This window comes from Callorhinus ursinus, unplaced genomic scaffold (genome assembly GCF_003265705.2).
Source record: "Callorhinus ursinus isolate GAN/ISIS: 27379988/994484 unplaced genomic scaffold, GSC_fseal_2.0 scaffold4, whole genome shotgun sequence".
Lineage (NCBI taxonomy): Eukaryota > Metazoa > Chordata > Mammalia > Carnivora > Otariidae > Callorhinus > Callorhinus ursinus.
The window spans coordinates 5707640-5725160 of NW_027397066.1; the positions used below are offsets into that span (position 1 = coordinate 5707640).

General features: G+C 45.1%; 1 protein-coding gene across 4 annotated transcripts in view; it reads right to left on the reverse strand.

Moving 5' to 3' along the window:
• The window catches only part of STK32B (serine/threonine kinase 32B), a 416268-nt gene that overhangs the window by 302641 nt on the left and 96106 nt on the right, over positions 1–17521 (reverse strand). For all 4 annotated transcript variants that reach the window (XM_025887383.2, XM_025887382.2, XM_073891418.1 and 1 more), the window contains exon 2: positions 9774–9829. In XM_025887383.2, the coding sequence (XP_025743168.1) occupies positions 9774–9829 (56 nt within the window). The remainder of the gene's footprint in view (positions 1–9773; positions 9830–17521) is intronic.

Genomic DNA, 17521 nt, shown 5'->3' on the forward strand with positions numbered 1-17521 from the left:
TATGCACTTTAATTTTATTGTAGCATAATTTACAACAGCCAAGATATGGAAACAACCTTAAGAGTCCATCAATGATGAATGGAAAGAGAAGATATGGCATTCCTACACAATGGAATATCATTCAGCCATAAGAAAGAAGGAAATCCTGCCATTTGTGACAATATGGATGGATCTTGAAGGCATTATGTTTAGTGAGATAAGCCAGACAGGGGAAGACAAACACTGCATGATACCACTTATCTGTGGAATCTAAAACCGCTGAACTGTAGAAACAGAGAGTAGAATGGTAGTTACCAGGGGCCGGGGGTAAGGAAGTTGGGGAGATGTTGTTTAAGGGTACAAACTTGCAACTAGAAGATGAATAAGCTCTGGAGATCTAATGCACAGCATAGTGATTACACTCAATACCAAACATGTGCAAGTTGCAAAGAGACTAGATCTTAAATGTTCTCACCACAGCAAAGAAATGATCATTATGTGCCATGACGGATGGGTTAGCTAATGCTAGTTGGTAATCACATTGCAATATATAAAGGTATCAAATCAAAACATACACCTTAGACTTACACAGTCTTCTATGTCAATTATATCTCAATAAATTTTTCTAACAAAACACATGCAATAAAGATGTTTAGAAAGTGGGAAAAAAGATAATTAAACTTTTTTTTTTAATGGCAAAAAGTTTTGAGCAAAACTCCACAAAGGAAGATACATGACTGGCCATTAGCACGTGAAATAAATGTTGATCATTATTAGTCATCAGGAAATGCTCATTCAAGCTACACTGAGATCCTACTGAACACCCATCAGAAGAGTGAAAGTGAAAAATCTGTTGGCAAGGATGTGAAACAAGAGGAACTTTCAGGAGGAGTATAAAATAGCACAACCATCTTGGAAAACCTTTTGGCTGCTTTGCACAAAACTAAACATACACCCAGCCTATGATCCAGCAATTCTTTTTATTTTATTTTATTTTTTATTGTTATGTTAATCACCATACATCATTAGTTTTTGATGTAGTGGTCCATGATTCATTGTGCATAACACCCAGTGCTCCACGCAGAACGTGCCCTCTTTAATACCCATCACCAGGCTAACCCATCCCCCCACCCTCCTCCCCTCTAGAACCCTCAGTTTGTTTTCCAGAGTCCATCGTCTCTCATGGTTCATCTCCCCCTATGGTCCAGCAATTCTAATCCTAAATATTTACCCAAGAGGAAGAGGTCATATGCTTATGAAAAAAGGCAACACAAATTTTTGCGGCAACTTTATGAAAAACAGCAAAAACTAGGGACAGTCCTGGAGTCTATCTTGATGAAAATGGATTAACAACTGATATATTAATAGAACAGAATACTATTTATCAATGAAGAGGAAAAAACATGCCGCTACACGGCAGCATGGATGAACCTCCAGAACATTAGGCTGCAAAATCGTTATGCAAAGTACAAAATATTCAGAAGCATTACACAAAAGAGTGCTTATGTAGGACTCCATTTGCATTAAGTTCTAGAATAGGCAGACCTCCCCTATAGAGGAGGAGTGGTTGGGGTGAAGATGAGTTTTGACTGGAAAGGCTCAACAGGGGAATTCTGGGTGACAGTAATCTATATCTTGGGGGAGATGCAAATTATACAGATACATGCATTTCTCAAAATTCAGCAAGTGCAAACATAAGATTTGTGCATTTCATTGTATGTACACTTTACATCAAGAAAAACTAGACAAATCTCTTTGATGAAATATTTAAGGGAAGTGTACAGATATTTGCAATTCGCTATGAAATGCATAAAAGATAACGTGGATTAGTAAGTGGAAGGATAGAATTTCTTGATAAAATGTTCACGATAGAGTGTACATGGTGGATATGGGTGCTTACTATAGAATTCTTTCAACTTTGCTGTATTTTTGCAAATTTTCATACTAAAGTGTTAGAAAATATTAATACATATCCAGTCAACCCTGCCCTTTACAGAGAAGGTTACTTTTTGAAGTCTGAATTCAGATCCTCCAAACCCACCCCTGTACACCCGAATCTCCTGGGCTTCTCTCCATCGGTGTTCTTCAGACTGGACTTTAATTATCTGTTGCTTCCTCTGCATCCTGCATGTATCTGGGAGATCCTAGGAAGTAGGCACCACCTCTGGTTCATTTTTGTGACCTCAGAACTTAGAAAGGGGCCCAGAACAAATTGATCCCCCCGTATGATGGGTCGGCAGGTGAGGCTGGTGGGAGCATGGAGGAGCGAAGAAATGAGGGAATCAAAGAAAGGAAGAAACGAACCAAAGCTGTTGGTTTTATATCAGCCCCACAGAAACTGTCAATAACAGACAGGACTCAGGGACAAGAGAGGTTCGAGAAACTGCAATGACAAGGGCCCCATCAGAGCCAGAGCCAGACGGTCTGCCAAGAGGACGAGGGCCGTGTAAGATCATGAGCCTTACCAAGCCTGGCCCGCGAACTGTCAACACTGACAGATGTCACACACGGTGAGATGCTCTGGGAACCTGCCTGCCTGCCCCAATGCCACACTTACATCCAAACAAATGACCCTTCGTGCAAGAACCGTGCATGTCACCTACTTCCAAAAAAGCACATTCAGGGGGGCACCTGGGCGACTCAGTCGGTTAAGTGTCTGACTCTTGATTTCAGCTCAGGTCATGATCTCAGGGTTGCAAGATGGAGCTCTGCATCGGGCTCAAGCTCAGCTTGAGATTCTCTCTCTCTCTATCCCTCTGCCCACCCCCCCCCCCCCCCCCCCCCCCCTCACAAAAAACAAAAACAAAAAAAAAGAAACACGCATTCAGTAAAAGCCTCCCCTACCTGACTTCCTGCTGCCCTTGGGGAAAAGTGCCTAAGCACTGAGGGGTCACTGCTTACCAAGCAGCACTTTGGATTCTGTGCTGTGCCACCTCATTTAGATCTCATGCAGCCTGACAGGGAAGACATCGACATGCCCATTTTACATGTGAGCAAACAGAGGCTCGGACCCTACAAGGCTGCCATTTGAACCCTGTGTGCCTGACTCCCAAGGGTCTGCATGCTCAGAAACCCTTGCTGGCTGATGTCCCAGGGGTGGTAATCATCCCAGGGGAAATCTTTGTTTGCTGGAGGATATTGCATAAGGATGAGATGCTCTGCATAAACACAGACCACTGACAGATCAGTCAGCCCTGGCACACCCGTCCCAAATACAGCCCAACCCAGTTGGGTGGAGGAGGTAAGTGGCAGCACAGACAGAGAATTCGGTTCAAGGGAAAACTGACACCGACACCCCAGCCCCCTGGCTGGTGGGGGCCGAAGTGGCAGTGGAGAAGGCCAATTATTCATTTAAGATAACTCTTCTTTTGGGCACGTGTTAGGATGAGCATTGAGTGTTAAACGAAACTAATGAATCGTTGACCACTACACTAAAAACTCATGATGTACTATATGCTGGCTAACTGAACATAATACAAAAATTTTTTTCAGTATAGTTGACACACAATGTTACATTAGTTTCTGGTGTACAACATAGTGATTTGACGAGCTACCTTTTTAGAAGGGTCTTAATGGAGGAAGAGGCCAGAGGCGACTACGGAAGGTTGGGGACAGAAGGAGGGGGAAGATTTACTAAGATGCACCTTCCGAGAGAGAGGGAAGAGCAGAGCACTGCAGGGCCCACCTGCAAAAGGGCTGCAGGAACCCCAGGGCCTCCCTTAGCTCCCCGGACTTCTGGGGATTCTGGCAGCTCGGTCCCAGCCACACCTGCCTTCCCTTTAGGAAGCACAGGGAAGAGACGAGGGAGCGGACCCAGAGGCTGGTCCTGGTCTGGCCAAGGTGGAGGCAGGGGATACTGAGGGACAGTGTGGCTGTCAACGCAGAGAGGACACCAGGCCCAGAGCGGGGGCCTGGGGACTGGCCGGGGAGGAGTCGAGAGATGCATCTGGGAACTAGGCTGGGACCTGTGTGTCATTCTGAAGGACCATGTGTCTCCCCCCAACACACAGAGCAAACCTCAGGGACACTCTAACCCTACAGTCCAGGGCTGGGAACTGGTCGACCTCCCTCCTCAAGCTGCCCTGAAGTGTGAGCTTGGGAAAGGGGGCCCTGGGGGAGTGAGCCCCTGAATAAAAGCAGGAGTGGAGGGTTTCACCACGATTTCCAAAGTGGCACTGGTCACATCTAAAATACTATTTCTTAGCATAATACCCTCTAGTTCCATCCACATCATTGCAAATGGCAAGAGTTCGTTCTTTTTGATGGCCGAGTAGTATTCCATTGTATATATACACCACATCTTCTTTATCCATTCATCTGTTGGACATCCGGGCTCTTTCCATAGTTTGGCTATTGTGGACATTGCTGTTATAAACGCTGGGGTGCAGGTGCCCCTTCGGATCCCTACATTTGTGTCCTTTGGGTAGATAACTAGTAGTACAATTGCTGGGTCATAGGGTAGCTCTATGTTAGCTAATTGAATTTAAATAAAATAAGTTTAAAAAAATAAATAAAGTACTATTTCTGAATAATCATTCGCTGAGTCAGACTGGGGTCAAAGTGCCCAGAGCAGAGTGAATGTGCCTGAAACAGTTTCCTAGGGTTTTAGTTTTGCTCTGGCCTCTTGTTAGGAAGTGCTTCCCAAACCCTCCTCCTCCCCACTTTGGCTGGAGCTCGTGCCTGCTCTTGTCTTCCTTACTGCACTATGTGGTAATCAGGACTCTCCAGGGAAACAGAACCAGTGAATAAGAAAGAGAGAGGGAGACAGGAAAAGACAGATTTATTTTAAGGATAAAATAAATTGGTTCCACAAATGTGGCTGGTAAGTCTGAATTCTGCAGGGCAGGCCAGCAGGCTGGAAACCCAGGGGAGTTGGGATTACCACCTGGAGGCAGGATTCCTTCTTCCTTAGGGGAATTGGCTCAGTCTTTCTCTTGAGACGTTCAACTGATTGTATGAGGCCTACCCACATTATGGGGGGGGGGGGTCATCTGCTTTACCCAAAACCTATGGATTTAAATACCAATCTCATTTAAAAACTACCTTCACAGGGACATCTAGTCTGGTGTCTGGACGAATGTCTGAGTACCACCGCTTAGCCATGCAACCCATAAGATTAACCCATCACATACCATGTCACAATTTATTGTTTCTCATACCTGCTTTTTCAATAAGATTTCTGCCCTCAGGAAGCCCCCAGTCTTGTCAACAACACAATACCTAATGCAGCACATGGCCCTGCTCAGTGGCTCAGTGAATGTCAGTTAAATTAACCCAATTCACCTGATAATACAAATGGTCAATCATTTTAATGTGCCCTTGGCCCCACACAGGCTACTCTCAGCATGGCAGCCAAACTTTACAAACAGATCATGTTACTTCTGCAGTCAGAACTCCCCACGGCCTTCCCTTCTCAATCTTGAGCATGATCAGCTAGGTCCTATGTGATCTGGTCCTCGCTGACATCACTGACCTCCTCTCCTGCCATTCTCCCCACCTTGAAGCTCCTCAAAACTACCGACCACACTCCCTTCCAGAGCCTTTGCATTTGCTGTTCCCTCCACCTGGAACCTGTCTTCCTCCTTCACTTCCGTTAGGACTCTGCTCACACAGCATCTGACCACCAAGGGCACCCTGCCACCCTCTGGGAGGGCATTGGCCAGCAGAACTGTCTAGGGGGATGGCAATGACCTATAATCTGAGCTGTCTGGTCTAGTAGCCACTGGCACTAGTGTGGCTACTAACCACTTAAAATGTGGCTAGTGTGCCTGAGAAACTGTGTCATCTTCTTTAACGTTAATTAATTTAAATTTAGATATCCACACGTGGTTAGCGGCTACCTTAGGACAGCTCACTCTATAAACCAGCAACCTCTCTCTGCCACTATCTTCCAGAACACCATACCTCCCACCTTCCTCCATTTTAATGTACTTATTACTATCTAATGTACCATAAACATACATATTTACCTGTTTGTCATCTCTCTCCCTTCTAAATGTAAGGAAAAACACTCGGGTCTATTCAGGTTACTACTGGATCAAAGTCTAGTGCTTAGCACTGGGTAGGTACTCAGTCTTCATGGATTGAATTAATAAAAGAACAACAAAAATGGAAAGACAAAGGACAGAAGGAGGGAAGGCTAATTCTATCCAACTTCTTAGATCACTATCTCAGTTTAACTCTATGAGTTGTGAATGGTCTAATCAAGAGTGTGGGGTTGTTAAAACAGCAGGTACCTGGTCATCAAACAGTCTTTGGTTCAAATCCCAGCCAGGACACTTCCTGCCTATGTGACCACGGGTGGGTCACTCCATCCTTTGGAGTCACCAAGTCTAAGTCTTTTGGTCTAGGTTTTTCTACTTCCATAATAGAAATAATATTTACTTGAGGATATAAGGATATCTGGCATTCAGTATGTACTAAAGCAAACATTGCCAAAGGAGATTCCTGAGTAAATGAGAACAGACAGGCTCGGCTGGGGGCTCCTTCTTGTTCTCTTCATTGTTTTCATGAGCCTGTCACTGGAAACAGTTAAGGATCACAAATATGTACTTTCCACAAACAAATGTCAAACCTCCCAACAAAGAAAAGCCTAGAACAGTTGGATTCACTGTTGAATTTTGCCAAACATTTCGAGGAGAATTAATGCCAATTTTCTCAAACTCCTCCCAAAACCTGAAGAGAAGAGAACATGTCCACTCATGTTACGGGCCCGGCATGACCCTGTTACCAAAGCCAGGCAAAGAAAGACACAAGAAAACAAATTACTACAGGCCAATCTATCTGACGACTATGGATGCAAAACTCCTCAACAAACTACTAGCAAATAGAATCAATAGCTCTTTAGGGGATCGCACACCATGAGCAAATGCAGTCTATCTCTGGGGTATAAGGATGGTTCAACATACAGAAATCAATTCATGTGATATCCCACAGTAACAAAATAAAAGATAAAATCACATGATTGTCTAAATAGAGGCAGAAAAAGCACTTGACAAAAGTAAGCACAATTCCATGATAAAAATCCTCAACTAAGTTAGGAATAGAAGGGAACACAACAGAGGTCACACATGAAAAGCCTACAATTAATATTATGGTGAAAAACTGAGTTTCCTCTAAGATCAGAAACGAGGCAAGGATACCCACTGTCCCCACTTCTATTCAACATAGTACCAGAAGTCCGAGCCAGAGTATTTAGTCAAGAACAAAATAAAAGGCATCCAAATAGGAAAGAAAGAAGTAAAATCATCCCTGTTTGCAGTTGACACAATCTAATGTATAAAAAATCCTAAAGATGCCACAGAAAAAAATAGAACTAATGAATTCAGTAAAGTTGCAGGATATAAAATCAATATACAAAAATCAGCTGTGTCTCCATACACTAATAATGAATTTTCTGAAAATGAAATTAAGGAAACAATCCCCTTTATAATAGCACCAAAAAGAATAAACACTTAGGAATAAATTTAACTAATAAAGTGAAAGACTGGTATATAGAAAATAACAAAACCTTGAAAAAAGAAATTAAGACATGAGCAAATGGAAAGGCATGGATTAGAAGACTTACTATTATCAAAATGTCCATATCACCCAAAGCAATTTACAGATTCAATGCAATCGCCATCAAAATCCCAATGGCATTTTTTTTACAGAAATAGAAAAAACAATTATAATTCATAAGTAACCACAAAAGATCACAAACAGCTGAATCAGTCTTGGGCAAAAGCAAAGCTGGTGACATCACACTTACTGATTTCAAATTATATTACAAAGTTACAGTCATCAGAACAGCATGGTGCTGGGATAAAAACAGACATAGAGACGAATGGAATAGAATAAAGATCCCAGAAAAAAAAAATCCATGCATATATGGTCAACTGATCTTTGACCAGGGTACCAAGAATACAGAGCAGGGAAATGTAGCCTCTCCAACAAACAGTGCTGGAAAACCGGATATCCACACACAGACAAACGAACGTGCACCCTTATCTCTCACCACACACAGAAGTCAACTCAAAATGAGTTAAAAGATTTAAATGTTAAGACTTGAAACTATAAACCTAGAAGAAAACAAAACAAAAAAAAGCTTCATGACTCTGGTCTTAGCAAGGATTGCATGGGTATGACATCAAAAACACAGATAACAAAGAATTCAGAGGCCATACATCTGATAAGGGGTTCATCTCCAACATATGTAAGGAGCTCCTTCAATTCAATAGTTAAAAAAAAATTAAAAAACTAAGAACCTGATTTTAAGATGGGCTACTGAATTGAATAGATGTTTCTCCAAAGAAGATGTACAAATGGCTCACAGCTATGTTAAAACATGCTGAACAGGACTAATCATCAGGGAAATGCAAATCAAAACCACAATAAGGGGCGCCTGGGTGGCACAGTTGGTTAAGCTTCTGACTCTTGGTTCTGGCTCAGGTCCTGATCTTGGGGTCATTGGATTGAGCCCTGTGTCTGGCTCCATGCGTGGTGCAGAGTCTGCTTGGGATTCTCTCTCCCTCCCTCTCCCTCTGTCCCTCCTATCATGCTCTCTCTCTCTCTCTCTCAAATAAATCAATACATCTTTAAAAAAACACACAATAAAATATCACCTCACGCTTGTCAGGGCAGCCACTATCAAAAAACAAAACAAAACAACAACAACAACAAAGAGCAAATATTGGCAAGGATATGGAGAAATTAGAGCCCTTGCACCCTCTTTGTTTCTATTGGAATGTAATATGTAATGTTTCTATGGTGGAAATGTAATATGGCGCAGCCACAGTGGAAAACAGCATGGAGGTTCCTCAAAAGATTAAAACTAGAACTACCATATGATTCAGCAATCTCACTTCTAGATATTTATCCAAAATAACTGAAATCAGGATCAGGAAGAGATAACTGCACTCCTATATTCATTGTAGCCCTAGTCACAATAGCCGAGATGTGGTAACAATGTAAATGTCCACCACCAACAGATGAATGAATTTTTTAAAAATGTGATATATAGGTACAATGAAATATTATTCAGCTTTTAAAAGAGAAAGAAATTTTACAATACAAATTCTATAACACAACATGGATGAATCTTGAGGAAGCCATGCTAAGTGAAATAAGCCAGTCACACAAAGACAAATACTGCATGCTTCTACAGATACAAAGTATCTACAGAGTCATAAGTATCAAAGTCCTAGAATCAAAGAAAGGAATGGTGGTTGCCCAGGGCTGAGGGGCTGGGGAAATGGGGAGTTACTAACCAAGGGGCATAAAGTTTCAGCTATGTAAGATAATGAATTCGCTCTAGAGTTCTGCTGTTCAACATTGCACCCATAGTCAACAATAATATACTGCACCCTTAAAAATTTGTTAAGAGGGTAGATCTCATGTCAAGGATTCTTTCCACAATAAAAATTCTTTATAAAATGCCTAAACTGCAGGAAAGAGTTGATGTTGGCCATCTCCTAAATTTGTGGCTTTTGTTTTTCCGCTTTCCTCATTTAGATACTCAAGGAAGAAAACAGCATAAGCAATCTTGAAATAATTACCATTGTAATCCACCTAACCCGGGGCTGCCGTGGTAACTTAATTTTCAAAATGAAATTACAGTGGATCCAAAGGAAACTATTCAGACTTTCTTTCACATTTCAAATTTGGCAAACTGAAAACTTTCTGTCAAACAGGAAATTCCCAGTGCCCAGCAACCAACACAGAAACAGACACGCAGACACGCACATATACATGACCCTAGGGGTTGGGACTTTTCTATTTTGCTAATGAAATTTTTAAAAATCCGTCATCCTTACCTTTCCAAAACTCCCTTTGCCAATGGCCCGCAGAATCTGAAAATGGTCAAAGTTGACTGCAAAAGAAAATGAGGGAAAGAAAGAAACAAATCAGATTTGCTAAACCTTGCACTGGTTCTTGAGAGTTCTCCCTACATACCTACCCGTGTATTCCAAGTGGCTTCTGGTTTCAATTGCATTATATTTGCCATGGCAGCACTCCACCACTGTATGGATACCTCTCAGCACATTTTATTCCCCACCCCCCCCACCAAGCCAACACGTCCCCAGGGGGTATATAGGATGAGAGACATCTTATGGGCTCAGGGGAAGGGATCACAGAGAAAAATCTGGATACCTGGATTATCAAATTCTTGCACTCGCTGCTGTTCCCTTTGCCAGGATGACTTTTCCCTACCTCTGGTTCTTGTCTTACGCATCTGGCACTCTTATCTTGCATGTTCGGATCCTACACACTCAGCTCACCTGTCTCGGTATCCAAGGTGTTAACTCAGTCTCCTTTATGGTATCTGAACCCTCAAATGCAATGATCATATCGTGGGTCTTTGCTGCTTGGACGTCTGTTTAGCCCTGGCATTGTGAGCTACTGGAGAATGGAGACACTGATCCCTCAGTCTCATCTTGGTATTGCCCCATCTCATGCCTCCCTTTCTTCATAGATCTCCCCATTCTTGCAATTTCTACTGCCTTACTCTGGTCTGGTTTCTGCCCCATCCCTACAGCACAGCAGACCAACAACGCATGGTCATGCCACTAAATCCAACAGACACCTTTCCTTCCTCCTTGTGCTTGGTCACTCTGTCCTTTTTGAAGCACCTGCTTGGCTTCTACGGACGCCAGTTCATGCTTCAGCTCATGCTTTGTGCACACTCAGCTTCATCCTCCCAGCCACTAAATACTAAAGTCTGTCAAGCCTCCGTCTACCACCTTCCTTTTCTCACTGGCTCCAAAGGCTTCAGCCACCACCTAATTACCAATGACTCTCCAAGGAACCTCTTCTCTAGCCTCCAGCCTGTATGTATTGATTGATGCCTGCTCCACAGCAACTCCTGAAGGCTCCAAAGCCACCTTGAATCTCACAGGTCCAAATGGAGCTTAGGAGGAGTACTTCATCACGCATTTGAACTCGTGCGCTCGAAGCCTGGAACTCATCCAACACTCCTCTCTCGCTCAACCCCTTAGCTAGCCCTTCACCAGGTTAGGTCCACTGTACCTCCTGGCTATCTCTCCCATCTGTCCATCGGTAGCCACCCTCTGGTTCAGTCCTCCATCCTCTCTTGACCTTCCCATCCTGGGATATGTGCTTGTTGCAGGCAAGGGGTCTTGTCCGTCCTCTGCTCCCACCCCTTCAACGCCCCCTCATTGTTTTCCAGGAAAGCAAACTGGTACACAATCAGACTCCTGTCACTTCTCCTGCTGCACCACCCACCACACTCCCTGTACCCACTGAGCTCCAGATGCACAAGCTTCTTTTCTGTGCCTAGAACAGTTATTCTCCGTGCCTTTAACGCTCTTCTCCTGGCTGAACACTCACCGGCTCTGCTCCCTCTTTACCCTTTTGTATCCAGGAAAAAACTGTGCTCAGCCTCCAGACTAGTCTCCTTCCTACTACACTCTCCCAGGGCTGTGGGACTTTCCTCCAAAATACACTGTTCTGTATCATTGTACATGGATTTGATTTAAATCAGCTTTTCCCCACTAGACGCTAAGCTCCCTGAAGTCAAAGGGCGTGTTTGTTTCTCCCCCTGCGTCCCCAGCACCTAGCACGGTGTTAGTACACAGTGAGTATGCAACAGCTATTCATCAACTAAAGGGCCAACTGAAAGCAGATCCCCACATTCACAGTGCCAAGCACAACTGCTGGTCCATAATGAGTGTTCGGTAAATATTTTTTAATTAGATTGAATTACAGCCAGTTCCCAATAACTAGGAGAGACATGTCGTTTACAAAAGATGAAGTGAATTGATTAGTTCACTATATTACAGGGGTGAGGATGTGGGGAAGTGAACGAACACAATTAGATCCCTGTGCACTAAATGTACTTGAAGGAGGACAATTATGTTCAATTGTGTCCCTACAGAGCCAAGTCAGAATCCGGTGCGCCATCGCACACCTAACGTGTTTAGAATAGAGAGACAATGTTAATGGTTAACTTAGCAAGACCTTGGTTCTTTGACCTACTTCGGTTTGCTTTGCATATAACTTGCCAGGCAAAGAAATTCCAGGCTTTCACCTCTTGCCCACTCAACAAAAGTCAAAGGAGAAGAGAAAAACAAGGTGCCTGGACAGCATTTGCCAGTTGCCCAGCAGTGAGCTAGGAAATTGTGCAGATCCTCTCGGGAGCCCCAAGGGCCCCCAGGGCAGGCATCGCTGCGGGCATCTGCCAGCCGCCCCTCACTCAGCAGCAAGCATCTCTGCCTCCCCAAAGGCTCTCTGCAGCATCAGGATGCCATCCCTCTGGGCCATGGATTCACCGGCCTGGAAAGCCATTCCTCAACACCCCAACTCCTGCCTGGCCTCGGACATGTGGCTCACGTGCTCTCTCAGGAAGCCTTTCCCTACTCCCAAAGCATCCTTTCTCCTTCGTGCCATCTCTGGACCTCCTGTAGACATCTGGCCACCGATCAGGAGAACCCAGCCTGAGTCAGACTGCTTAGGTCCATAACCCAGCTCTGCCACAGCCTTGGGTGAGTCACTGGGCCTCTGTGCACCTCACTTACCCCACCTATAAAGTGGGAGCATCAGCGCCTACCTTCCACAAAAGTGTAGAATAGTGCCCGACACAGAGCAGCCTCCCAAAAAGCCCTCGATGTTTATGCTGGGGACAAGGAGCAGTCTGCCCTCTCCTCTGATTTCTCCTAGGAGGGCTATTTCCCTGAACACCTATGGCCTCTTGCCCCATCAAAGGTGGTGTGAGCTGAGTGGTGAGCTGAACAAGGAACCGCAAAGCGTATTTCTAGCTTGTTCTGTTCTCTCTCTCTGGAAACTGTCTTCAGGGAGCAAGCTTCTCCTCCGACCCTTCTTGACAGAAGCTTCTTAGGGCCAGCTGCCATGTGCAGGGGTCTGCGGGGTCCAGAGCTGCAGTGAACGGCTGGGGGGGTCTGGCTAGTTCTGGGCTTCAGCATCAGGGAGCCCTTGCTGGTGCCCTCCTGGGCCCCACCCCTCAAGCCCAGGAAAGGCGTGGTTCTCCACTGCCCCCCTATCCTGTCTTGTCTCTTAACCGGAGAGGGATATTAATTACCCAGCCAACGGGCAAATGCCAAAACCTATTATTTTAACAATTAGTATTATAATGCTGTAAATAATCTCACTCATCCATATCCCCTACAAAAATGTGTGTTCCTGGAGGAGCTGCTAACACAATATATGAGATGAATAGGTGCGTACTTAATGTTTGCTTATTAGACTAGATTGGATTTAAATGACTTTGAGCATATGGCCTGTGTTCCCCATTTATGTGGCATCTCCCTGAGGCCTGGTGCACTGATACTTACATAAATAGTGCCTACATGAACACACTTTGAATAAGTGAAGGGTTTACAGTTGGCTGGTAAGCACTTTGAAATGACTTCGGTGACAGTGCCAAGCCACAGACGGGTCTAGAAATTGCATTGTCACATAGGGTTGTTGGCCCAGAGCAAGAGGACTTGGCTGGGGGACATGAGGGGCTGACGAGCAAGTTTCTTAGGGTGACCGTCTTGTCCTGGTTTGCCTGGGACCTTTCTGGTCTTAGCACTGACAGCACTGCAGGTTTTCCTGCAGTCCCAGGAAAACCAGGGCAGTCGGTCACCCGCAGGTTTCTAGATCATTAAACTGCCCCACCAGAAGAAGTCACACTCACTCCTGGAGCCAGCTCGGGGACGGTAAGGTACACTCCTAAAAAGCAGTGTCTGTTCAGACCACAAGACACTGAGGGAGCTGCCAAGGACGACACTGTGACAAGTGTGCTGTGAAGGCAGAAACAAGGGGCACACTGTGCCAGTGACCTCACCCAAACAAGACAGCAGTGGCATCCGCCTGGGGGACTGTCACACGGACAAGGAAATGACCCATGGGACATTAAATCACTGGTTGTTTGCCCAGCTAGGCTCAGCTCCCCCTGCTTCCCGGATTAGGAAACCTCAGGTCTGTTTAGGGACCAGTGTGGCCAGCCCCAGGCAATGAGTCATAACTGGTCTAATCCAGTGGTGTTCATCAGGGTCACCTGGAGGCTTCTTAAGACAGATCATGGCCCACTCCTGAGTTTCTGCAGAGGGGCCAGTGAATTTGCATCCCTAGTAAGTTCCCAGGTGATACTGATGGTCCTGGGGCCATCACATTAATCGGGACAACTGTGCACCCCACTTTCCCAGACACTTGTGTATCTGGCAGCGACCCTGTGACACAGGCCTAGTCAATGAGATCTCAGCAGAGGATTATGGGGCTATTTCTGGGAAAGCATTTTTTTCCTGATGAAAAGGTACAGTTACAGGTAGAGTGGTTCTTCAACCCTCCTGCCTCTTCCTGCAAAGGATATGGATACGATGCATGGAACTATAGCAGCCATCTTGTGACTCTGAGGCAAGAGGCCAAGACAGGTGCAGAGAAACCACTCCCTGTTGTTGAGCCTCTGAAACCATGCCAGGAACCACCTACCTCTGGACTTAGTATATTGCACACACACAAAAATCCTACTTGCCCAAACCACTGTGGGTCAAGTTTGCTATTTACTGGAAGCCGAAAGCATTCCTTTCAGACACACAAAGCCAGCCACATAGGGATTTAGTAAATGCCAACGATTTTATTGTTGGATTTCCAGCCTCATCGTAATTTTACTAAAAGGTAGAAGAAGAAAGGTCTTTGGGGTATAAACGTAGGGGCCACGCTGCCTGGATATAAGGTCTGACTCCACTCCACTCCAGCTGGGTGACCTTGGGGAAGTCACTTAACCTCTCTGTGCCTGTCTCTTCACTTATAAAATGGGTGTACTAAAATGCTTACCTACGGTGATGTGCACATGCAATGAATCCATACAGGTAAAATATTTAGAACATGGCTGGCCCTGAAGTAAAGGCTGGCTACAAAGAGTAGGTATCATCATCATGAGTATTCTGCATGAGAGGCTTGTCCCCACTTTTCACCTCAATGATACAACACTAGTCTCATTAAATGATGACCAAACATCACAGGGTGATAAAGCTTAAACTGTATTAGTACCCATTAGTTATTGATGGTGATTATCACACTGGGGAAATCTGGTTGTTCTGCCTTTCAAGCTTGTGGGCTCTTCTCATTTCCATCAGACCAATTCTTTCTAAGGAAATTTATAGGATTCTTTCAACATGCTATCTTCAGGAAGCAGTTTATTCAGAGGCAAGTGGAATTTTCAAGATAGCTAATTACTCTTTCAAACAATCTCTAATGGAAGGTAACCCCCAATCAACATCCCATAAGAATATATGCATTTAAGCATTGCAGAGGCACCAGGCAAAGAAAGCAAGCAAATGTCCCCTTTCTCGCCTCCCTGAAAAGCTAAACCGGGAGCTCCTTCCTCGTAACACTGGTACCACACACACAGATTGCACATGGGCTGGCCGTGCCTGCGTGGGAAACTTCACCCAAAAATGCTGATTGCCAACATCATTTCAAAAATTTGAAGATCTGCCCAAACCGGCCCTATGATGCCCCTTGACAGTAGGACAGTAGTCTTATGATTCACCACTGTCCATGCCAGCCCAGTTCCCGCATCTCTATTTCCTGCCTGATCCTGTAAGCACTTGAGCTTTTGGCCATGGGCTGGCAGTAGGAAGAGACCTAACAGACCGGGGGGGCGGGGGAGATGGGGAGGGGCGGAGGTGGAAGGGAGGGTTTGGAGTCCCACTTAGCTAGCTCTAAACCCAGCTTCCCCATTTTGGTCACTGTGGACCTGAGAAAATAAATTAACTTTCCCAAGCCTTGATTTTCCCATCAGTAAAATGGGGGTAGTGACGCCTACCTGCCCAAGTCAGGGTCAGGGCCATGGGCAACAACAAAGCAAAAGGCTGACTCAGCAAACAGTAGCCACTGGGAAGAGTATCAGTCCAAACCCTTGAGTGCCCCGAAGAGTACTGATCCAAGCCCCTGCTCCAGCTGTGGACCTTCAGCCTGGCCACTTAGTATCTTAGAATGGGGTAATGCTTATGTGGTTGGATTTTTCTCAAAAATAAGACTATTCTCTAATTAGCACATAATGGCAGCAATCATTTGGCTTCGGTTTTGTCTGCCATTAGCACAGAGGTAATGTGGGTATCTGGGTGACTCCCTGAGGATGGAGCTGAGCCCTGTGCCTCCTTGCATCCCAGGTGCCTGGCAGGTAACACAGTACACACTCACGAGACACGTGAGTACACGCATGAGTGAAGTGGGTAGTGAGGTAGGAGAACAGGAAGGGGACTCTTCAGGGACTGGGAATTGGGATCACCTTCTTGACAGGAATTACTGACCTCCACACACAAAGGAAGGGTGACCCGGCTACGGCAGGCATCACAAACTATTTATTGGGTGAAAAAATAAAGACCTACTGAGGGGACGCATACTTGTTCAATGCACGTCTGCTGTGTGCCTGGCCCTGTTCCAGGTCCTGGGGACCAGCAGCAAACAGAAGACAAAATGACCGTCCATCCATAGAGCTGAACTTCTGGGGCCCAAGGCAAATAACCCATCAATCCATTACTCCATGGTAAATTCTATGAAGAAAAACAAATCCATGTGTATTTGTTTCCTCATGCTGCTATAACAAATTACCACAAACGAAGTGGCTGAAATACAAATTTATGATCTCACAGCCCTGGAGGTCAGAAGTCCAACACAGCTCTCACAGAGCTAAAACCAAGGTGTCAGCAAGGCTGAGGTCCTTCTGAGGCTCTAGGGAATCACCGGTTCCTTGGCTTCTCCAGCTTCTTCTAGAAACTGCATTCCTTGGCCGATGGCCCCACATCACTCCAACTGGTGCTTCTATGGCCACATCTCCTTCTCTGACCCCCCACCTCCCTTCTTCCCTCATAAGGATGCTTGTGATTTCATTTGTGCCCACATGGATAATCCAGGATAATCTCCCCTCCTCAGGGTTCTTACTTTAATCACAACTTCAAAGTTCCTTTTGCCCTGTATTGTACTATATACACAGGTTCCAGGATTGAGGCGTGGACATCTTTGGGGGACCGTTATTCTGCCAACCTCTCCCCCCCCCCAAGGTAGAGGAATAGACAGTGACTACGTGGGGAGAGGAGCTATTTTATTTTATTTTATTTATTATGTTATGTTAATCACCATACAGTACATCATTAGTTTTGGATGTAGTGTTCCATGAGTCATTGTTTGCGCATAACACCCAGTGCTCCACGCAGAACGTGCCCTCTTTAATACCCATCACCAGGCTAACCCATCCCCCACCCCCTCCCCTCTAGAAACCTCAGTTTGTTTTTCAGAGTCCATCGTCTCTCATGGTTCGTCTCCCCCTCCGACTTACTCCCCTTCATTCTTCCCCTCCTGCTATCTTCTTTTTTTTTTTAACATATAATGTATTATTTGTTTCAGAGGTACAGGTCTGTGACTCAACAGTCTTGTACAATTCACAGTGCTCACCATAGCACATACCCTCCCCAATGTCTATCACCCAGCCACCCCATCCCTCCCACCCCCCACCACTCCAGCAACCTTCAGTTTGTTTCCTGAGATGAAGAATCGCTCATATCAGTGAGGTCGTATGATACATGTCTTTCTCTGATTG